Source organism: Bos mutus, chromosome 17 (assembly GCF_027580195.1).
Source record: "Bos mutus isolate GX-2022 chromosome 17, NWIPB_WYAK_1.1, whole genome shotgun sequence".
In the NCBI taxonomy this organism is placed as follows: domain Eukaryota; kingdom Metazoa; phylum Chordata; class Mammalia; order Artiodactyla; family Bovidae; genus Bos; species Bos mutus.
Window position 1 is genome coordinate 67,681,608 of NC_091633.1, and position 23,628 is coordinate 67,705,235.

Consider the following 23,628-nt stretch of genomic DNA (forward strand, 5'->3'; position numbering starts at 1 on the left):
CACCGCTTTGGGAGGCGTTCAGGTGATGCCCTCTGAGAGTAGGCTGCCCGCACTGGGCACAGCTGAAGAGGCCTGGAGAGAAGGGTGCCGTCCCCACAGCGTTCTCAGCCGCCTCACTCTCCTGTGCTTTGCAGGAAGCTCTGGGTGCCAGTTTCCCTTTAAGGTGCTCTTTCCCCAAGGAGCCCCTCTAATGACGGACCAGGTTCTGAAGCTTCACTTCAGGCTGTGGAAACCACTGCTGCCCCAGGCGTGGCCCCCGCGCTGTGCCCTCCTGGCTCAGAGCTCCGCTCCCGGAACCTGGGTGCTGTCGTCTGTCCCACGCGAACAGCCCTGGGGTCACCGGGGCTTTGGCCAGGCCTGTGGACCACTCTCTGCAGACCTGCCCCCATTCCTGGAAAAGCATGTCAGTGTGAATACTGGGCTGGTGGGGACCTTCGCTATTTCTCTGTATTCCTGTATCCTCAGCAGAAGGGAAGGTCATAAGAACTGGGTGAATAGGAACCAGAGGGAGCCTGTTGCTTTGGGAAGGTATAAAATGACATCCCTAAGGCTCAGTTTCCTTATCTGTGAAATAGGGACAATGACAGTGATTTCTCCACCTGCTTTTCCAACAGCAGCGGCAGGGGGTCTAGACTGAGCACACAGAGCCCTGAGGGCCGATGGGTGAAGAGGCTGAGGGTGGGGCTGGGCGAGGGTGCTGCCGCCAAGGTGAGATATAGCAGGAGGTGGTAGTTTAGTGAAAAAATATAAAAGAAGGTTTGTCCCCATTCTGGGTAGATATGAGTGCAGAAAAAGCTCTTCAGATCAGTGTGCATGTTCTTACATTTTAGTTGTGAATTCTATAACCACATCATTTTCTGTCTGAAATCCAGATTCCTCTTTTTGGTATAAGCTCTCCTCTTAGAGGATGTGAAGTGTGACTTTCTCTCCCGTCTCCTCTCCCCTCCCTTCACACTGAACTTGAACTGTAATCCCTGGGTAGGATTCCAATAAGGAGCCTGTCCTTTTAGCTTAGGAGTTTATTTTATGGCTGGCAGGTGATTGTGTTAAGATGAAATAAACCCCTCAGATAGTAAATAATGTGATTGTTTAAGATTAGTCTTCAAAAGCAGGCAACCATACTCTTGTAAAAATTTAACCTTCTAGCCAGGAAGTCCCATTAACTTTGGTTAACAATCTTGCTGCCTCTTATAAACTTAGAAGCAGGCCCAGAGATCAGGAATTTAATTTGAAACCTGATTCTTTTCTGTTCACAAATGAATCACGTACATTTGGAAAGAAAGAGCATTGTAGCAACATTCCTATTTAGCTAGTCTCCCTCCTCCGAAAAACAAATGGGGAAAATGGGAGAATTTTAAGGTTATCTTTCCTCCAGCTATTCTGGCCGGATGTTTACTTCCAAAGAAATGGCTTCTATGTTTAATAATACCCATCCCCTAAAAAGGGGCTTCCCTGATGGCTCAGACAGTAAAGAATCTGCCTGCAATGCAGAAGACACGAGTTCGATCCCGGGGTGGGGAAGATCCCCTGGAGGAGGGCATGGCAACCCACTCCAGTATTCTCGCCTGGAGAATCCTGTGGACAGAGGAGCCTGGTGGGCTACAGTCCATGGGGTCGCAGAGAGTTGGACACGTCTGAGTGACTGACACTACTACTACCTTCTATAAAAGGTTCTAATTTGCAGTCTGATAAGCCCTCCCCAATTATTACAGTAGTTCTCCCGTATCTGCAGGGAATACTTTCCAAGACCCCGGTGGATGCTTGAAACCATGAACAGTACCAAACTCTATATATACAGATGGTCCCATGATGTTTTTGACTTAAGGTTTTTCAACCTTACAATGGTATGGAAGCAATAGACATTCAGTAGAAGCCGTGCTTGGACTTTTGAGGTTTGCTCTTTCCGCACTGGCCGTCCTCGGTACAGTCCCGTCTTCCGATCCTGGGCAGTGGGCTTGCGGCTGCTCCCGGCAGCCATGCCATCCCAAGAAGAAGAAGCCGACGCACTGACAGACGTTGTTTTCCACTTTCAGTACAGCGTTCCGTCAGTTTTACGGGACGTGTTCCGCACTTTATTATAAAATAGTCTGTGTTAGCCGATTTTGCTCAACTGTAAGCTCCGGTACTCTTGCCCGGAAAATCCCACGGACGGAGGAGCCTGTAGGCTGCAGTCCATGGGGCCACGAAGAGTCGGACACGACTGAGTGACTTCACTTTCACTTTTCACTTTCATGCATTGGAGAAGGAACTGGCAACCCACTCCAGTGTTCTTGCCTGGAGAATCCCAGGGACGGGGGAGCCTGGTGGGCTGCCGTCTATGAGGTCGCACAGAGTCAGACACGACTGATGCAACTTAGCAGCAGCAGCAGCAGCAGGCTCAGGTAAAGGTTCTGAACACATTTAAAGCAGGCTGCGCTAAGCTGTGATGTCAGCCATTTAGGAGTGTGAAGCGCACTTTCAGTATTTTCAACTCATGACAGGTTTATCGGGACATAAGCTGCGGAAGGTCTGTACTGTGTTTTTCCCTGGACATACATAACTGTGATAAAGTTCAATATCAGTTAGGCACAGTAGGAGCTTAACAACAATATGGAATAGTAAAACAGAGCGGTTATGATGTTGCTGAACAAAGTTTATCTAAAAAAGACAGAAAATTTTATTTGTGCCAAATTGAGGACTATACCTCGGGAACAGCCTCCCAGAAAGCTCTGAGAACTGCTCCTCTCATTAGACATAAAAGCACAGTTGTATCAGTTTTTGAGACCGAGGGCTGTACATTCTACACAATCCAGATCTACCCATACAAAGCAAACAGTGGGTGATGGGTCATGGTGGCCCCTTACAAGATTAAGAAGGAAGGTTATCTCCTAAGGAGTTATCTCGTGGATGCCAAGAGAATGTTGCCTTTTATGGGTGAGCAGGTATTTCTGCCGATGGGGAGTTTTGGTCAATGCGTAAGACAGATACACGATACACACTAGAGGAGAAAGAGGAGGCCAAAGAGCAGAGAAAAAAAATTGTTTACATTTTCCTTGATTTGCCTTAGAATATGAATTTTTATTTTATGAATAATAATGTACTGTAATAAAAGTTATGTGAATGTGGTCTCTCTCAAAATATCTGGCACAAATTTAATGCCTTTTCCAGCACAACAAAGCACTTATCCACTGTGGCCGTAACTTCTGCAATTTAAGGGACAACAGCAAAGCTGGGAGGAATTTCTTTTTCCTTCTTCACAATTTCATGGGTGGAAGATTCTTTCTGACCATAGATCTTAGCAACCTTAGCAAATGAGTTTTTTCTTTCCTTGTTAAGAACTTTCACCTTTTCACTTAGAGGAAGCTCTTTACAGCCTCTCTTTGGCATATCTGAGTTGCCAGTGTTACCACGCTTGTGCTTTGGGCCATTACCAAGTAAAATAAGCAAGCATTGTGAACACAAGCGCTATGGTACCATGCCGGTAACCCCATAACCCATAGCTACTGCGTGGCTAACGGGCAGGACACGCTGGACAGGGGTTGACTCACGTCCCTGTGGATGGAGCGGGATGGTGCGAGGATTCCAGAAATGCTCGCATGCCAAAAAAGAAAGCATCTTAGACTTGGTAAAATACAGCCTAGGAGTTTTCCCTTATAAATTCCCTTTTAAATTCTGAAAAAAGTGTAGGACACTTTCTTACCTCCTCCTTTAAAAGGGCTACTGGATCTACTCTTTGAATGAAAATAAAATTTTTGTTTAGAAGAATACTAAGAATTTTATTGCGTTTCTGAAAATAACAGTGTTGGTCTTTTAACATCCCTAAGTCAGGGTTGGAGCTCATGCCGCAATACCTTCAGAGTTCAAATCTCATATGATTCTTGCTATGCTAAGACAGCTATTTCCAAATTGGGGCTTTTAAATGTGGGCTATGTTGTTCTAAGAGAAAATTGTAAAATTTAGAAAATGTTGATATAGTTTATTTAAGATTCAGTTCAGTTCAGTCGCTCAGTCGTGTCCGACTCTTTGCAACCCCATGAATTGCAGCACACCAGGCCTCCCTGTCCATCACCAACACCCAGAGTTCACTCAGACTCACGTCCATCGAGTCAGTGATGCCATCCAGCCATCTCGTCCTCTGTCGTCCCCTTCTCCTCCTGCCCCCAATCCCTCCCAGCATCAGAGATTATGCAATATTAAAATAGATCTATATGGGAATTCCCTGGTGGTCCAGAGGTTAGCTCAGTGCTTTCACTGCTTTGGGCCCAGATTCAATACCTGGTCAAGAAACTAAGGTCCCCAAGCCCTGCAGCTTGGCCAATATATATATGCATATTTATATGATTGTTTTATATACATATATATATATATATATATGATTGTTACCATTAAGGAAATATTGTAGAAAGCTTGGGGAGATAATATTTTGAAGCTATATTAGGTATCAGTCTGCAGATTTACATACTGGAAATTATTCTCTTACTTTAATACATTCTCTTATATTAATACATTATGTTGTATTTTGATAGGTTTTAATTCTCTTCTCCAACTCTTTTAAGAAATCATTTTGTTTATTTAGCCTGTGCTGGGTCTTCGCTGCTGTGTGGGCTCTTCTCTGGTTGCAGCGCGGGGCTCCCCTCTAGTCGTGGCGTGCAGGCTTCTCATTGCGGTGGCCTCTGTTGCTGCGGAGCACGGGCTCCAGGGCGCTCAGGCTTCAGCAGCTGCAGTGCGGGGCTCGGTAGTTGTGGCTCCTGGGCTCTAGAGCACAGGCTCAGTAGTCTCCAGCTCTTCTCGTTCACACTTTAACAATCTTATGTGTCTTGTGTTTTTTTCCAGATTACTCTCTTGGATGCAAAACGGAGCATGAACATTGGGATATTTCTTAAGCAATTTAAGAAGTAAGATTTTTGCACACATTTGAAACTTTAGTCACACCTCTGCTGTCAGCATCAGACTCTGTGGGTGTGAGCTGAAACGCAGATTCTAATGAGGGAAAGGCACCCCTCATCCCTTCAAATTGTTTTAGGCACATGTCGTGAAGGGTCCCCAGGTGTGTGTCACTTGCTGCTGTTTTCCTCCATAAAAGCATAATCTAGTTGTTTGGGGCTCAGGGAGAATTGCCTTGGGGCATCTCTTCAAGCCTGATATGTCAGGGAATCTATAAATTCACCTGAGGTGTTGCCCCGTTAGTGGAGGATGGACAAGTGAGTCAAAGAGTGGTTAAGTTCAGGTGTGCTAACGTGGAAAGGAGAGGGCTGTGGCTCCAGGAGGTTGACCGAACTGCTTTTCTTCTCCCAGAGAAGATGCTACTGTTAGCCTCTCCGGGATGCCCAAGGGTGGTTCCCCATGGAAGGGACCTCCGGCATGTCAGGACGCCCTGCGTGCCCTGGCAGGGGGCTGTTACGGTCACTGACACGAGACCACCCGTCAGACAGGGAGGGAGGCGGGGTGGGAAGGAGGGTGGAGGCGATCTGCTTTCATTTCCACTGGCTTGTGTTTCTCGGGCACTGCAGCAAATGTGAAATGGAATCTGATTGTTGTCTTTTCAAGGTCACCTCCGTCCATCGTGGAAGATATCCATCACGGAAAGAGTGAACACTATGGATCAGAGACGTTGCGAGAATTTCTTAAGCTTTTGCCAGAGTCAGAGGAGGTAAGGAATTTGGGGCATGAGTTTTTGATGCCAAGAGCGATAATAGAGGCGTCATCTTTTTTAGGATTTTTAGGAATGTCAGAACTCACATGGAACGGGCACTCTTTTACCCAGAGCCCAGGTTTTCTCTTGTAACAGTAAAATGTTACCCAGTAGAAGGAGTACAAGTTATGGAGTTAAAGAACCTGGGTTTAAATTGACATTCCTTCCCTTAATTGAGAAAGTGGGCAAGTTTCTTAAGTCCTGTGAACTTTAGTTTCCTCACCTGTAAAGTAAGGATAATGAGGCTTACCTCATTGAATCGTTGAGATGATTAAGCCCTCATTATGCAGCTAACGTGGTACTTGGCACAGGGGAGCTCAATAAACGTTAGTTCCCTTTTCTGTCAGCTAAGGTGATCTTTGCCTAGGGTGTACCTGGGGTTGTTTGATAATGCATTTTTGTTTTAAAAAAAGGAAAGACTGACCACTTCTGAATAAAGATGCTCTAAAAACTAAGAGGTAGGTAAATTGTTAATAGATGTTGTATGTATTAACTGACTGAAGATGGAGATGGCTATGTTGACAATATAGTACCGCAGTATAAATAAAGTTACTGATTTTGGAGGGACTGAATTAACTGAATCTTTGCATGATTAGGAGCTTGATAGGATTAAAAAAAGAGAAAGACAGTTTTGTAAAACCTTCCAAAATTGTGGTACTATTTCTGAATAAGTGACCCTTGAAAAAAATTCAGTAAAAGGCTAAATAAATACGTGTTATTTGAATAATACAAAGTCCTATAAAGTAAAAAGTGTAAGTTACCCTCCTACATACGCTGCTGGTTCCTCCCTCCCCAATCTCTCTCCTTTTCCCAGACATAATTTATGGAACTTGATTTTAGCACCATTAGTAACCAAAAACAATGTATTTATGCTTTTTTCTTTTCCATCAGTGCTAACTTCACAGTGCCAAGCTGAGGGTCTTAGTGGGCGACTGGGTCTTCAGGTATTCTGAGCTGCTCTCTTCACCTCAGGTTCCTGTTTGCAGATTAATTGTCATTTTCCAAAGCCAGAATTAGTTAACGGTGCTTGTTACTGTTAGGAAAGGGTCCTACAGAGTTGAGGGTGAAGTACATTAGATCGCAGTTCACCCTGGATCCTACCTACTGAACACTCCTTAATCTTTTTTTGTGAAGAAAGGCATTCCAAAATCTTTTTTTGTAATTGAACTATATTGATTTACAGTATTGTGTTTCAGGTGTACTCAAAATCTTTTATTAGGATGGATAGCTTTAATGAATTGAGTTTTTAAGAAGATTTGGTTGCTCTGGAAATCTTATTCCTGCTTGGGCATTTCTCATGCCTGCTCCTGAGCACTGCTCCCGTACCTTCCTAACAGAGCTCTGAATTTCCAACTCAGTGGGAGTTAAGCGTGAGGGGAGGCTGCCAGCTTTATGCCACTGAAGAGGGAGGAGGTTAAATATGGTTTCCTTATTATCTTCCTTCCTGATTTAAAAATCAGAGGCAATTGAAAATTATGTTTAAAAAATCTTTAAATGCAAAGGCTGTGGAAGACTTACGGATCTTCCAAAGAAGCAACTTAGCTGTCCAACCTCTTGTTTTCAAGAATCCTGTTTTTTTGTGTGTGGGAATAATTCAGAGGAAAGAGGCGGTTAAGGACGAGGTGACCAAAACCCACCCCAGCGCTGCCCTGAGGATCCCCAGGCACTCTCATCCGCAGATGATCCGCTGACCCCAGAGACGAAACAGGGTCCCGCTGAGGCCTTGGGGTCCTGCAGGGCCTTCCGAGCCCGGGGACCCACCGTCCCCTCCCCCGCAGGGTCCCCCTCGCTCTGTGTATCTGACAAGTTCAGTCACACTCTGCTCGTTTACATTCCCACCTCCTGGCCTTCGATGGGGCACGCCCTCCTCCGGGAGCTGAGCTTCCTGCGGCAGGAACGCCCTGACAGTCCCCAAGGCTGCCTGGCAGCCCGCCTTCAGCCCCTCCCTGGGGGCTGTGTGCCTCCCTGGGCAGGAGCCACCTCCCGACTGCTGCCCCTGCAGGGACAGGCTGGCTTTGCTGTGAGTGCTGGGCGGCTCTGGCCACCCCGGACCCCCACGCGGCGGGGGCGACCCTAGAGCCCTGGGTGGGGGGCGGAGGCTGGAGAAGAGGCCAAGGAGGAGGCAGGGCCCAGTGAAAGAGGCTGAGGAATGTGGCAGAAACACGCTAATAAATGCATCAGCAGGTGCACAACTGCGCCTTGCTCAGCCCGAGGGGTACATCCCGTGCTCGTTTTTAGCACAGGGAGGGGCCGTGCACTGACTGCGTGCCCTGAGTTCCTGGCACAAGCCAGGGCCACAGGGAGCCCAGCTCTGGCACAGAGAGTCGGTAAATCATCCCCGTGGGGGCTGGGTGTGTTTTTTTCATCCGATCCGCATGGTGACATTGTAAGCTCTTCCTCGGGTAACAGACGAGACCCTGTCCCGTGCCATAGAATTGACGGGCCATGGAGGGCGGGGGGCTTGGCCTGACTCATCTGACCCCTGGGCCACCCTCACCACCTCCCTCTGTGGAAGGAAGGACAAGGGTTTCCCACCCCCTGCCTGCTCCAGGCCAGCCCCCAGGCCTGCATCACCTCCGCTGTCACAGGGAACCGAGGCACCAGTGTGAGTGTCAGCGCGGTGACACCGTCAGCAGCAGCTGAGCTGGTGAAGGGGACCGGCGTGGCCGCCAGCTCACCCGGGTTCATGTGTTTCCTGCCCTTCACCACAAAGCTTTTTATCTGGCACATTTTTTTCGTCTTGCCTCAAACTCCTGTTTAAAACTTGTACAGGGAGATGGTGTACTTTGGCCACCTCATGCGAAGAGTTGACTCATTGGAAAAGACTCTGATGCTGGGAGGGATTGGGGGCAGGAGGAGAAGGGGACAACAGAGGATGAGATGGCGGGATGGCATCACTGACTTGATGGAAATGAGTCTGAGTGAACTCAGAGAGTTGGTGATGGACAGGGAGGCCTGGCGTGCTGCGATTCATAGGGTGGCAAAGAGTCGGATACGACTGAGCTACTGAACTGAACTGACTGAACTGAGAGGGAGATGGTGGTGGTTTAATTGCTAAGTCATGTCCATTTCCTGGCGACCCCGCCAGGCTCCTCTGTCCATGGCATTTCCCAGGCAAGACTGTAGTGGGTTGCCATTCCCTTCTCCAGGGGATCTTCCTGACCCAGGGGTCGAACCTGGGTCTCCTGCACTGCAGGTGGATTCTTTACCAACTGAGCTCCCAGGGAAGAGGGAGATGGTAGACCCAGAATGAAAGCATGTTCCCTGCCTGGGCCCCGAGATGGGGCTGGACAAGGAGCCGTGGGCTGTGCAGGAGCCGTGCCCTCTGTGGGTGCTGGTGCCCTTCCACCAGCTCAGCATCAGGGACTTGGGGCTGGAGGTGGTGCTGCTGTCTGTAGCAGCAAGCTGCCTTGCCCCTCCTGATGTTTTTATCACCTCATTCTTACCTTGTTTGTTCACTCTGCTCCTGGGAGAGGAGGAAGCCCTGGGGTCTTCTGTTGGGTGGGTCTGCTATTTGGTGGGAAACCCTGCCGTTTCACGGCCATGTGAGTGGACTTAGCCGGGATGAAGGAGGCCTGCTCTGTGGAATGCATGAGTCTTAAAGAGCAGGCTGTTTGTTGTTAGGGCAGAAACCAGGCACAGCCGGGTCATAATGAGAGTCCCTCGGCTCAGCCAAGAAAATGATGCCTAACAATGTTTGATAAATGCTTTTTGATGGTGATGAGAATACACAATAATTACAGGGTTTGTCCACCTCTCTTTTTTACCTCCCTCACTATGAAGGCACAGTAATCCCTCTTAATGAACATAAATCTCATTTTGAAATGGAATTAAGAACTGTATACATGGCGTTTAAATCAAATACTATCTTTAGTATCACTATTTTCTTAAACTCCATAAACATTTTTCACTCATTATATAAGAGAAGGCAATTAATCATTGTTCATTTACAGTTCAGCACATGTTTAATAGAAATATCTACCAAGTGTACTTAGCATGACCTGTTCTTGTGCTTCAGACAGGAAGCCGTGCTGTGATTCTCAGAAGTCTTGCCCACGCTACATATGTGGTCTTATAAAAGACACAGACAGCCCCACTCTGCCCCTGCCCATATATGGTAAATCGTTAGACTCTACTTCAGGAGGGATCAGAATTCATCCTGTGGCTTTTTCAGTTCAGAAACTAGGCACTAGTTTGGGTTTAAGTAATGCAGAAGTTCCATCTCTCCTTAAACTTAGTAAGGCTGAAAATGTAAAATTCACTTTGAGGCCCTAAAGGTAGGGGAAATAATGCAATTCTATAAATGGCTGTTTTTTTGCCCATCAGAAAGAAAATGTAGTCTTAGGGCCCAGACTTAATACTGGGGAGTCTGGGGTGTGCATTTGCACTGTTACATTTTTGTATTTCAGAAAAAATTGATGCAGATGTTTCAGTTTGGGGATCTTCACAAATACTCCCTCCTCCCTGTTTTTGAACGGTTAATTCCTGTTTTTCAAGAGGTTTAAAAATTAGGTTATTATTATGGACATGGAGGAGCCTGGTGGGCTGCAGTCCATGGGGTCACGAAGAGTCGTACACGACTGAGCGACTTCACTTTCCCTTTTCACTTTCATGCACTAGAGAAGGAAATGGCAGCCCACTCCAGTGTTCTTGCCTGGAGAATCCCAGGGACAGTGGAGCCTGGTGGGCTGCCGTCTATGGGGTCGCACAGAGTCAGACATGACTGACATGACTTAGCAGAGTGACTATATATATCGAGTCTCTTCTTTCTTTTTCCAGACAAGGGTCTCCCCTCCAGCTTATGATTTACTGAACATTTTCATCCTGGGCCTGACCCTCTTCCTGGCTCCCTTAGTAACCCCCCGAGGACTCACTCCAGTGGCTTCAGCTCTGCAGCGTGTGTGGGGCTGTTTATACCCACATGAGTGACACAGCTCTCCTCTCCCTAACTTGCTTGTTTGGGTTTCTTTGAAACAACAAACTAGTCAATGACTTTCTTTTGTCTTTCCTTAGGTCTACATGTTTATTAATTTGAATTTAGCTCTGAAATCCTTATTTTCTGGAAGGAATTCTAAGGTGGGATTTAAAATAATGCTGTATTTCAATCATTGGTCCTTTTTCCTTGACCCCCCCCTTTTCCATTTGTCTTTCAGATAAAGAAACTAAAGACGTTCAGTGGAGACGTGGCCAAGCTGTCCCTGGCAGACTCCTTCCTGCACTGCTTAATCCAGGTGCCAAAGTAAGGACCACCCATCTCTGCTCTTGGCAGCGCACGGTTCTAGGTCAACAGCCTCACACGCTACAGCTCTGCTTTTTGTTTTTCAGCTATTCCCTGCGGATTGAAGCCATGGTGCTAAAGAAGGAATTTTTGCCTTCTTGTTCTTCTCTATACACAGATATGACGATTCTAAGGAAGGCTACAAAAGGTGAGTAAATACATGATGCTTTGTGTAATTTGTTTTTATTAATTTTGGTAGCAGCCTATTTTTTAAAAACTGTTCAGATGAAAAGTTGTAGATATGGGAAGTTCCATTTCTGATACACTTTCAAAAGGGAAATGATGTGTTACCAAGGATGGTATTTAAGGTTTAGCTCCATTTACTCCCCCCGTTAATTAATTTAATTAATTGACTGGTCAATCAATTAATTAGCATATTATCCTCCAATAAAAGAAAGTTATTTCATCTCAGAAAGGGAACGTATTAGTTGCTCTGTCGTCTCCGCCTCTTTTGCGACCCCATGGACTGTAGTCCACCAGGCTCCTCTGTCCATGGGATTCTCCAGGCAAAAATATTGGAGTGGGTGGCCATTCCCTTCTCCAGGGGATCTTCTGGGCCCAGGGATTGAACCCAGGTCTCCTGCACTGCAGGCAAATTCTTTACCATCTGAGCCACCAGGGAAGCCTGTCTTTCAAGTTTAGGAGTAAGCCCGTTCCTTGCAGCGCGCTCTTGTTCCCCACCTAGATTAGCTTTCTGAACGTGTGTGTGTGTGTGTGTGTGTGGTATGTTTCGTGGGTGGCGTGTGGGTGGTGTGTGTGCTGTATGTTGTGTGTGGTGTGTTTAGTGTGTGTGGTGTGTGTGTAGAGTATGTGTGTGCTGCGTGTTCTCTGTGTGGTGTGTGTGTATCCTGTGTATACTGTGCATGCGTTGTGTGTGTCATATGTGTGTATGGTGGCACGTGCTCACAGCCTGGGCCCCGCCCGCTCGTGCCCCCCACGCTCTGGCCTCTGTTGGTGGCTCTGACCCTGCGCCCTGCTCTCCGGGAAGCTGGCCTCCTTCCCTCCTGACCCCTCCCCAGCGGCGTCTCCCGCACCCCCAGGTGCCCCCCAGATGCTCACGTCTGAGAGGAGCGAGCCGGCCATTTCCGGTCCTTTGAACAGCGTGCTGACTTTCGCTTGCCGCCGTGGACAGCCTCCTCGGGCTGCTCTGATGTCTCACTCCGCAGAGTTGGGAGCTTGCTTTCCTGCACGCAGGCCAGTGAGAGCGCTGGCCATAGCAGCCTCCTTGCATCTCTGAGGCAGCGTCTCTGGCGCTCCCTGGACTCCTGTTTTCCTTTGTCACCTGGGGTCCCTGACCTCATTTCCTCCTGGTCCCCTTCTGGATCTCTAGTTACTGTGGTACACTGCTTATTCCTATTTGTTTTCCCTGCTTAGTGACTCTGGCTTGTGTTGACATTAAGTCGCAGTTTCTTCAGCTCATTATATTTTCTTCATTTAGAGAAGAGACTAAAAATTAAGGGCATTTTCTTCTTTCAATAGGGAGCCCTTTTAAAATTTCTTCCTGTACTAAGGCTAAAGCAGCAGCTTTGAAAGGATTGTTTCCTCTGTTCAAATAGAGATGGAAGAATGTGTTTTCATATTAAGCGATGCAAATTTGTGGGCACCGTGGAAATGTTTTTTATCTGGTTACCCTTTAAAACCTGGCCTTCTTAGATAACACAGTATAGGCAGTGATCCAAGTGTAACTTGTTGAAAGTGATACCAGACATAATGGAGAATGTTACCAATATCATAGGTGACATTTTATTACCTATATGTACTGTAATTTTAGTAATTAAATTATCTCTTTATCTTTTTAAAGACATTAACAAATTTTAATATTGTTTGTCTTGGTGGATAATACAAAAGATTGATGTTTAAAGAACTAGCTTACCAGTATGACAATGATTGAGTTCCTTTTGAAACCTTAAGCCAATCCAAATAAAATGTTTAGTTTTGAATAAAATGGAAAGATTCTCTGGGTACCTGCCTGTAAGAGTTGGAGCTTTGCAAGTTATTTACATATCATGCCAGCCTGTTTATTTTGTATCTCCTCACAGCTCATCAGCTAAGCAAAATGCTGCTTACTATCCATTTTCATAGTCCATAAACACAATCTCAAAGAATATAAAGGAAAAAATAAATAACTGTTGAGTAGATTATTCCTATAGCACAGTATGCTGCTTTTCCTAAGATTTTTGTATTTTCCACTTCTTGAAAATTTTCGTCATTGAAGTATATGGGACACACCCTTACGGCAGAAAGTGAAGAGGAACTAAAAATCCTCTTGATGAAAGTGAAAGTGGAGAGTGAAAAAGTTGGCTTAAAGCTCAACATTCAGAAAACAAAGATCATGGCATCCAGTCCCATCACTTCATGGGAAATAGATGGGGAAACAGTGGAAATAGTGTCAGACTATTTTTGGGGGGCTCCAAAATCACTGCAGATGGTGACTGCAGCCATGAAATTAAAAGATGCTTACTCCTTGGAAGGAAAGTTATGACCAACCTAGATAGCATATTCAAAAGCAGAGACATTACTTTGCCAACAAAGGTCCATCTAGTCAAGGCTATGGTTTTTCCTGTGGTCATGTATGGATGTGAGAGTTGGACTGTGAAGAAGGCTGAGCACCGAAGAATTGATGCTTTTGAACTGTGGTGTTGGAGAAGACTCTTGAGAATCCCTTGGACTGCAAGGAGATCCAACCAGTCCATTCTAAAGGAGATCAGCCCTGGGATTTCTTTGGAAGGAATGATGCTAAAGCTGAAACTCCAGGACTTTGGCCACCTCATGTGAAGAGTTGACTCATTGGAAAAGACTCTGATGCTGGGAGGGATTAGGGGCGGGAGGAAAAGGGGATGACAGAGGATGAGAAGGCTGGATGACTCAATGGACGTGAGTCTGAGTGAACTCCGGGAGTTGGTGATGGACTGAGAGGCCTGGCATGCTGCGATTCATGGGGTCGCAAAGAGTCGGACATGACTGAGCAACTGAACTGAAGTGTCATACATATTTGATTCCCAGTTTAACACTGGGATGGGCACCGCCAGTAGCTGGTGGCACATTAGATATACCAGGCAATGCGCTGCTTTGTTAGTTTCAGTCTTTTGTACAGTTTAAGGTCAGAGTTTGCTTCAGATACACTTAAACTTGGGTGTGGTAGCTGTCTGACGTGAGTTTGAGCTGCAGGCTTCTCTAAGGTACCGTGGTGTGTTCTTTCTGACAGAGCTGATGTCATGTGAGGAATTACATTCCATATTACACTTGGTGCTACAAGCAGGGAATATCATGAATGCAGTAAGTAAAGTTCAAAAAAATTTTTTTAATGTTGCATTTCCAACTTTATTTGTCTGTCTAAAAGTGTGTATATATTTTTTTCTTTTGATTTGTCTTCTTTAGGGAGGGTATGCTGGCAATGCAGTAGGATTTAAACTGTCTTCTTTGCTCAAATTGGCAGACACAAAAGCAAACAAACCTGGGATGAATCTCCTGCACTTTGTTGCACAGGTATGTGGAAATGGTTGACAGAGTGTTCGTGCACCCCCGCTGGAGGCAGTGAAGTTTTTCAGAGGGGTGAGGTGGCATCAAACCATCAGAAAAGGGCCTGGTGGATGCCCAGAAGGCTCTGTGTGCAGATGCCTGAGTTGAGCTGCACCTGGAGTTACAGGGCTGGAGGGAGGTGGGGGGTCAGGACTGGGCTCAGAGGTTGGTGAAGTCAGGTGATGAAGGATTCAAACCCACAGCTGGGGAATTTGGATTTCACGCATTAGCACTGGTGAGCCAGCAGTGGTTTGTACACATCATCACGGCATGACCAGGGATGTTTTTTTTCTAGGAAAATGAGGCAGTGTGGGGAATGGGTTGGAGTGGAGAGAGAAGAGAAATGGGGGTGCCTCTTGGTGGAAGCTGGCGTTCATCGTTTGGGATCGTTGAGAATCCGAGTAATGGCCATGGGATAGACAGCAGAGGCCTGGGTGTTGAAACATTTCTTTCTAGTGTTGAGTTGACTGGAGTTGTGTGTAAAGAGTGAGGGGTCAGAGCAATGAGAGGATGGATCACTTCGTTTTCTTTGTGAACTGGGGGTGAGGGAGCCTTGCCATCCACACAGAGTTTGGGGTCTGAACCCTGTCCACCACTTGGACACATGGACTGGGTCTGTGTGACCCCCAGATAACTAGTTACAAAGCCAAAGATCAGCCAAGGACAGTTCCCTCTTTGTTGTTAAATTATCTCAAATAACGAATTGTGAGGGCTTGTTTCTCCTGCTGAATCTCTTTGTTGTTTTGACAGCAGTCATGTAGACATAGCTTTACCTGGGAGGAAGGCTGTGTTTCAGGCTTAAGTGTGAGCTTCTGATCAGGACAGAAGGGAGATTTTTGACCTGTCTTTTATTAGCTGTACTTCCTCAGACAAGTTATGTAAGCCTTAAGTTCCTCAATTTCTTCATCTAATAATGGGGGGCGGGGAGTGATAACCTCCAAACTAGGTAATTGAGAAGGCGGAGGAAGATAATTCCAGAGTGTGATTATTAACTCAGTGTTCTGAATACAGTAAGCTCTCCATAAATAATACACCCTATTATTACTATATTCTTCAGAAGACAGAGGGCATGTTGCACTTGGTACTAACTGAAGAGTCCATTTTCAGGACATTAAGACCAGAAAATGTGTTCCTCAGCCCTGTTAGATCCCCGTATCCAGGTGCTCTGTATGGCTTGGTCCCTGCCCCTTGTGGGGAGGTTGCCTGAGTTGCAAATTTCCCCCTTCGTACTTGCCTTCCTTGTACCTTCTGAACAGGGGAAGGGTCCAGACTCCTCCGTGGCCTGTGCGCTGTCTGATGAGGCTCAGTCTGCAGACTGGTCTAACAGCTGCTGGTGGCTGGGTCACACGGAGGCGTTCTTAGAGGTGTGGTGGTTTTCAGCAGGATAGATCAGATTCTTTTAGGAGCGGTGGGCCCTGCGAAGCCGCCTCCTCCTTCCACTGAGTTTTCACACACATGTGTTGTGTTTCATGTCAGGATCAGTTGCTCCGGGAAGTTAAATGTTTCTTGAGAGTAGATTTCTGCCCAGTCTTACTGAGAATGTCAGACTGAGTTTGTGTCTCTGGGAATTACTTTGACTGCATCAAGCCTTAAAGGGAGACAGTGATGTTAGGGTTCCTTTAAGCCCTGAGAAAAATTTCTCCATGTAGTAGATAAAATTCCAGTTTTGTCCCCATAGAGTAAGAGAAAATTCTGTTTTTGTTCCAGGAAGCCCAAAAGAAAGATGCTGTGCTTCTAAATTTTTCTGAAAAATTGCTTCATGTTCAGGAGGCTGCCAGGTAAGCAAGAAAGAGTATGGTGAGACAAACGTGGTTGGTTGTTTTTTTCTTAACCACCTTCTTATAAAAACTGATATTTTACAACTTCTGGATTCAGGTTTGAACTTTCAAAAGTTTTGTCTAATTGAACTTCAGACCTTCCTTTCATTTGGTTACAGAGGTGTGTTTGCACCTTTGGAATTATGGGGGTTTTCAAAAATTAATCTTTATTTTTAATCTAAAAAAAAACCCTATTGCAGTTTATTCTAATGAATATCATCAGTGTAAAAATGTATGTATATGGATTAAGAACTTCAAATACCTCCACACCCAAAAGACAGGGCTCAAAGAACACAGCACTTGGAGTTGGTATACATCAGTCAAGCTCTCGGGGCCCTACCTCACTGATTCCTTTAGAATCTAACATGGTACGTTTACTTTCTATTGCATTAAAAGAAGTTGGAACCATATCAAGGGCTGGGAAAGGATTGTGTTTTAAATTAGTCACTCAACTTTACAGAGAAAGTATCTAACAAACATAAAGCTCTACTTACATCACTGTTCTTTGCTTCTGAGCCTCACATAGATGTGTATTTTAACGTAGCTATAATCTGTGTATCCATTCTGAGCCCTGTGCTTTTGAATTTATAATACATACCCATGCGTGTAAATGTTAAATGGTGGTAATGTCCCATAGCCAGCTTTTTAAGGTAAAAGGTCCTGATTTGTAGCTACTGCTGATTTCCGTGGTGTAAATACTGCCGCCATGGCTGACCTCAGGTTGCCAAGTGGCACTGTCGATTACAGAGCTGGGGAAAGATACCCGTAGCCACAGCCATGTCCCGTGAGCAGGCAGCAGCAGTCACCTCACGTATCAGCCCAGTGCCTGTCATCTGCTTGTTATCTGAGGGACTCTATCCAGCTGGGACAGCTGTGAACCAGATGCATAAACACGCCAACCGCAGCTTTTCAAGCCCCGCCTACCACTGGCCCGCATCTCAGGGTTACAGCCTGAGAACATCGAACCGTGGACGACGTCTTTCCCAAAGTGAGAGCATCGGCCCTAAGCGTGAACAGTTGATATAGTTCGTATTTACAGATCACCAGAGTATTCCTCCCACAGAATGGGCATCTGCTAAGATGTAAACTGTTTTCACTTTTGAATTACTAAAAGAAATTTGCGTGAAAATATTTTTTTCCTCCTTCCAACACAGAAATGTTTCTAAGAGATACACACAGAAATAACGGTCCCACTTCTGATCAGAGTTAGATGGGGAAGGTTAGCTAGGAAAAACTTACTAAGGTTGTCTTAGGAAAAACTTACTAAGGTTTATTTGAACTGGAAAGTGAAGTACGAATAGGACATAGGTCGGTGCCAGTGAAGGTGGAAAACTACTGTGTAAAGAAAAGTTAGAATTGACCTGGAAGCTTGGAAGCATCTTGATCTATGAATGTGCTAACTGAATTCCTCCTGGACTTAGGTTTCACCTGTTCACTTTACCAGGTGACATGAACATCATTCATGCTCTATTGATCTCAGTGTGACACTTATAACAAAAGCCTTGCCAGCAATCCCACCGTTTCTCTGCAGAACTCTTAGCTGTGTGCCCATTCTCTCCAAGCCCCAGAGGACTGACCCTGGTTGCTTGCGGCAGGCAACATGCAGTCTGTGCGGTGTCTCTGCATCCCCGGTAACGTCCTGGTTATCAGCATGTGCTGCCACCTTGCTTTTAGGGTTAGGGCTTTTGTATTTGCATTTTTGTGGCCAGAGGAAAGTATAAGTATGTGAGTCCTGCTGGACGCTAATGCTGATGGCATAAAGCTGTTGAGACTTAGTTTATGAAAAGCTTTGCAAGTGGTTATCTCTCCAGCAAGAACAAAATTACAGCCCGCTCTCTTTGAACCACTATGTGTCTTTAGGAAGGAATTGCCTCTTAGAAAACACAGGAGGGGACTAGAAATATAGAGGGTGGTAAAGGTGATTGCAGCAGCCCTCCCCTCTATTTCCAGGGTCTCGTCTGATGTCCCTGGGGTGGCCGCCCCCTCAACCCCAGTGCCAGCTGCCCACTCTCTCCTTTTTTCTTTCAGATTATCTTTGGATAACACGGAGGCAGAGCTGCATTCGCTCTTTGTCAGGACGAAGTCTCTCAAGGAGAACATCCAGCGGGATCGAGAGCTGTGTCAGCAGATGGAAGATTTCCTTCAAGTGAGTGATTCGAGTCAGTCCCTCTGATCTCCTCCTCAGTGGCCCTGTGAGGCCACTTATGTTTGCAGGGCTGTATTTGTGGAAGCAGCAGGTTCCCATTCATGTTTTCCCCACTAAGCCAGTCAAAGGAACTTGATACTTTAGTGCCCAGTATTTATGGGGGCGTCCCCGGTAGCTCAGCAGTAAAGCATCCGCCTGCAATACAGGAGACACAGGAGACCCAGGTTCGATCCCTGGGTCAGGAAGATCCCCTGGAGAAGGAAATGGCAACCCACTCCAGTATTCTTGTCTGGAAAATTCCATAGACAGAAGAGCCTGGCGGGCTACAGTCCATGGAGTCACAAAGAGTTGGACACTACTGAGCAGCTGAGCATGCATTCTTTGCTGGATTGGTTTTTTGGCAGAGGATATGCAGTATGTCTGACCCTGAGCCCTTGGTTAGCGATGGGGTCTCTGTTTATTTCTGCTCCGTCTGCAGGACAGCACCCACTCCCACATGGACTGGGATCACTTATGCTTACGCTTGGCAGCTGCTGCCTGGTGACTCGGGTTTTGGTTCGAAAGCTCAGTTCTGGAGTTCCTGCCTTCCAGTTAAACTTCTGGATGCCAGAATGAGGTTCTCGTTAAAGACACCTGAGCACTTGGGCTGTTGTTCCTTCAGTTGTTTCTGTGGAAGAAACAAGCTCCGTTTTGGCATGTTTTATAGGGAGGTAGGAGAGCACACTGGAGCCAAAGCCTCCTACCACCCCAGATCCACCGGCCCACAGGGTGTGGTGGGAGCTGCCCTGAGTAACGTCAACAGAACCCAGCAGAGTGGACCTGTTTGTGACAGCTCATCATGACTCACTAATCACATAGTCTGACATACTTCTTTTATCTTCCTTATTTAAAAAAAAAAAAAAGAAGTGGCACCTCTTCATGCTTTCAGTCTTCAGGAAATGGTGTGCTACTCAATTTGCCTTCGCCAAACAGGTCTGAAACCTCGGCGTCAAGGCTTTGAGGCTTGTGAGCCGGGATATGTGAGGCAGGGCTGCCCTGGGAGATGGGAAAGGGACTGTGTGCTTGAATATCAGACCAAGGTCAGCCTCAGCCTCCCCTGGTTTCCTTGCAATGAAGCCACATCAGATGCTGTGAGCTGCAGCTCCCATCAGGGAACACCTGATTTTGTTTGGCTCTGCTGGGAGTTCATTTTTATTATTAAACACATATTCTGTATTTTCTTTCAACCATCACTGAACTTTAATTTTCCCTGAAAAGTGCACAAATTTTCTTCTCTGAGACAACTAAGTAGACATCACCACAGAATCACATGAACAGGAGCTAGGAAAGCACTCAGCAATAAATAAGCCTGTTCAGACAAATGGAGCAACCCAGGAATGTGAGGAGAAGACCTGTCACACAGTCAGAGGCGCATTCTGGAGGCCTGTTTCTCAGTTCTTATATGAGATGTTAATTTCTCCTGTTAAATGGCAGTACAGGAAAGCTTACAATGCAAAGTCGCACACCCAGACGGCTGCTGAGAGGCAGCCTTGTTTTCACTCTAAACTCATCTTCCTGGTACTCATTTTTATCTGTGTAAGTGAAATATTCCATACAGCTACTTATTTTTCTCAAGTCTACTTTCTTTTTAAATAGGGGAAATACAATTTTTAATGTAGGTTAGGGTCAGGCCATAGAAGGCCCTGAATGCCAGTCTGAAAACTTTGCTCTCTAAGCCAGGTGGGGACAATTGAAGGGTTTTAAAAAAAATTATTTATGTATTTATTATTTTGGCTGTGCTGAGTCTTCATTGCTGCTCTGGCTTTTTCTCCAGTTGTGGTGTGTGGGCTTTTCACAGCAGCGGCTTCTCTTGTTGCAGAGCACAGCTCTAGGGTGGGCAGGCTGCAGTACTTACGGCTCCCAGGCTCTGGAGCTCAGGCTGGACAGTTGTGGCGGACAGGCTTGGTTGTTCCATGGCATACGGGATCTTCCTGAATCAGGGATTTAACCCGTGTCTCCTGCATTGGCAGGCAGACTCTTTACTACTGAGCCACCAGGGAAGCCCCAGTGAAGGTTTCTGAGTAGAAAAATGATCTACTATTTGCAGATCTGTTTCACATTTTGACCCTTTGGGTGAGAAGTATCAAGTGTACTGGGGTGGACTTGATACTCCATAGCAGACAAGTTTGAGTTGAAAACTTGAATTGGCTGCCACCACTACCAATCTGTCATTCACGCTTTGCCAGCGTTGCTTTGAACTTTTTCATCTGTGGCACCAACCATGAGGGAAGAGTTCAGAAACTAGCTCTAGGCCAGTGACTCCAAGCATGGTGGCTTTTCAGGCTCTGTTCAGAATGTGTCACTCTCCAAGTCCCAGGGGGCTTGCAAGCGTCCAGGTGCTCTGCTGTCCCCACGGGATCTGACGATGAGATATTCCAGGTAGAGTCAGTGCCCATGAAGGTTCCTGTCAAAGTCCTATTTTTCTGCAGTTGAGCTGTTCTTGGCTAGGATCCATCTTTCCCCCTGTGCAAGAAGGACAGGCAGAGATTTATCCTTCCATTAATACCCTTCCCTCCACCAAGAAAAACACAGCGAACGCACACACTGCCTCAGGCTACTGACTCAGATGGTTCCTTTCCCTGGCGTTTGGTTTCCTAAATAGTTTTGGTTTCCTACTGCCTCTCGAAGGCATTTTGTATGAGAAAAGGGCTTTGAAAGGGGGTGGTGCGTGGAATGGATAGGAAGGAGCGCGTCTTCTTAAACTTTCTCTTTCTCTTGAGATTCTCTTTTGTGTTCTGGACGCGAGCCCTGTGGCCAGGGGGCAGCCCACAGCGTCAGCATTGCCCAGGCCTGGCCCCCTACACAGGAAGAAGTGTCTCAAATATCAGTTTGGCCAAAAAGTTTGTTCAGGGGGAAAAACTTATAGAAAAAACCTGAACAAACTTTTTGGCCAACCCAATTAAAGTGTGATTTCATAAAGGAATATACCCCATGCACGCCTTCTTCATAAAATCCTTGTTTCCCAGTAAAGAAAGAAAGCACGTGAGGCTTCCATGTAAACCTAACAGTGCTCATTTGGGATTAAGTTTAAACCCTTCCCAATTGTGAATAAGACAACTGGTCAACACAAGAGACCTCTGGGACCCTGACGCGGATCCATGACCAGTGTGTGACTCAGTCGTGAGGGCAGGAAGAACAGAGGCAGACGGGGTTTCCCTTAATGACACCGACTATGCCGGTGCCACATGTCCAGTGACATTACAGGGGGACATTGGGTTGGCGACAACCTCCAGGTTAAAGCGCCTCAGCCTCCTCTGGCTCCCCTGACACAGGGGTCCACCTTGCTCCCCAGAGTTTTGTTTGGGGTGACTTACTCCCTTGTCGGCTCTGGGGGTCCTGCCGTGAGATCTGAGACTGAGCCCCGGACCCCTGGCAGCCGTCGAGCGCTCACGTCCACGGCTGCTGTCTGTCCCTCCCCCGCAGTTTGCCCTGGAAAAGCTGGCGGAGCTGGAGCAATGGAAACGCGAGCTCCAGGACGAGGCCCACGCCCTCATCGACTTCTTCTGTGAAGACAAGGACACCGTGAAGCTGGATGAGTGCCTGCAGATATTCAGAGACTTCTGCATCAGATTCAACAAAGCGGTGAAGGTACAGCTCGTGGCATCTCCGTGTTTTCTGAGCTGTCTGGATTTCTGCCTCTCCTCTTCCCAGCCTGGCCCCTGCCTGTGGCGGAAAGGTGCCTCAGTGGCTTCACAGCATTGGGAAGTCTGGCCCCTGTGGCGCTGCCTGGCTGTCCCTCAGGATTCCGGGGAGGCTCTGCCCTCTCAGCCCTGAGCCCTCCCCTGTTGCCAAGTCTAACGTGTGCTTCTCATTCCAGTGCTTGCACTGATGCTCTAAAAGCATTTTGTTCGTCAGGTTTGTTTAGGATGGCAGTCACGCTATTAAAGCATCTCTTTGAAGATCCTTCTGTCTTCCCAGGAGACACTTTCCTCCTTCAGGGGGTCCTTTGTTACAGTGGGGTGATCGGAAGGCCCCTTTGCCCCTCTTTTGAGCTCTGTAGCCATTGCCAGGGGTCAGCATCTGGGCAACTGGGCTGTCCTTGGCCAGAGCAGGCTTCAGAATGCCCAGAGACTAAAGGGGCAGGCTGCTGTCTGCACACAACCGCCGCCTTCTTGCCCGTCAGCCTCCAGGTCATAATCTCTGAGTTCATGCAGAATCCAGAAAACTCTTTGGGTTTCTTGACTTTGCACATAGAACTTTCATCTGCCAACTAAAAACAGAACAACAGCCCATCATTTTAGGTGTTGATAAGGAACCAAATACTCCTGTGCACCTCTTTCCCTCAGTTTTAAGTGCACATTTGCCCATGGCTGAATTTCTCTGAGGGGCTGCTCAGTGTCTCTGCAGCCCTAAATGAGTAGCTCAGAGTGACTGGAGTTCTCAAGCCGCCTTTCTCTGTCCACTGAAAAGGAGGCTGAGCCTGTGGCCACGTTTCCTCTCCTCTGTCCAAGCAGTGAGGTCAGCAGGGGAGGTGCTGGTGGGGTGGTACTGGCCAAACTGGCCCTGAGGCCCTCACTCCCAGTCGGGATTCTCCACGCTTGTGAGGCCACCTCTGTGATGCTCTCAGCCCAGCTGTCTTGAGAGCCAGGAGCTGGCCCTGTGCCCTCCACAGGCAGCCTGGAAAGAAGACCCGGGGACCTTGGGGAGGCTGAGGCTGCAGGAGGGGCCCAGAGTCCCCAGTGGTCGGAGCCAGAGGCTCACAGAAACTTGGAAGGGAAAGTACATCACTTGGAAGGGAAAGTCCACTGTTTGCGGAAATTGATTTTCAAGTAAAAAGCACTGATAACAGATTTGGGTTGTGGGCCCCTCACATTTATGTGGGTATCCCAAGTTCCTCCCATCTAGCCACCGCCCCTGGAGAAGGCGATGGCACCCCACTCCAGTACTCTCGCCTGGAAAACCCCATGGATGGAGGAGCCTGGTGGGCTGCAGTCCATGGCGTTGCTAAGAGTCAGACATGACTGAGCAACTTCACTTTCACTTTTCACTTTCATCCATTGGAGAAGGAAATGGCAACCCACTCCAGTGTTCTTGCCTGGAGAATCCCAGGGACGGGGGAGCCTGGTGGGCTGCCGTCTATGGGGTTGCACAGAGTCGGACACGACTGAAGCAACTTAGCAGCAGCAGCACATTTATGTGACGCAAGTATAATGAAGGT

The 23,628-nt window shown here is 47.0% G+C and overlaps 1 protein-coding gene across 1 annotated transcript in view; it reads left to right on the forward strand.

Annotated features, from left to right (window-relative positions):
* The window catches only part of FHDC1 (FH2 domain containing 1), a 48,562-nt gene that overhangs the window by 17,567 nt on the left and 7,367 nt on the right, over positions 1 to 23,628 (forward strand). The window contains 9 exon segments of the mRNA XM_070386663.1: positions 4,813 to 4,874; positions 5,527 to 5,629; positions 10,825 to 10,910; positions 10,997 to 11,097; positions 14,155 to 14,225; positions 14,328 to 14,435; positions 16,176 to 16,246; positions 18,314 to 18,431; positions 21,894 to 22,058. Coding sequence (XP_070242764.1) covers positions 4,813 to 4,874; positions 5,527 to 5,629; positions 10,825 to 10,910; positions 10,997 to 11,097; positions 14,155 to 14,225; positions 14,328 to 14,435; positions 16,176 to 16,246; positions 18,314 to 18,431; positions 21,894 to 22,058 — 885 coding nt within the window.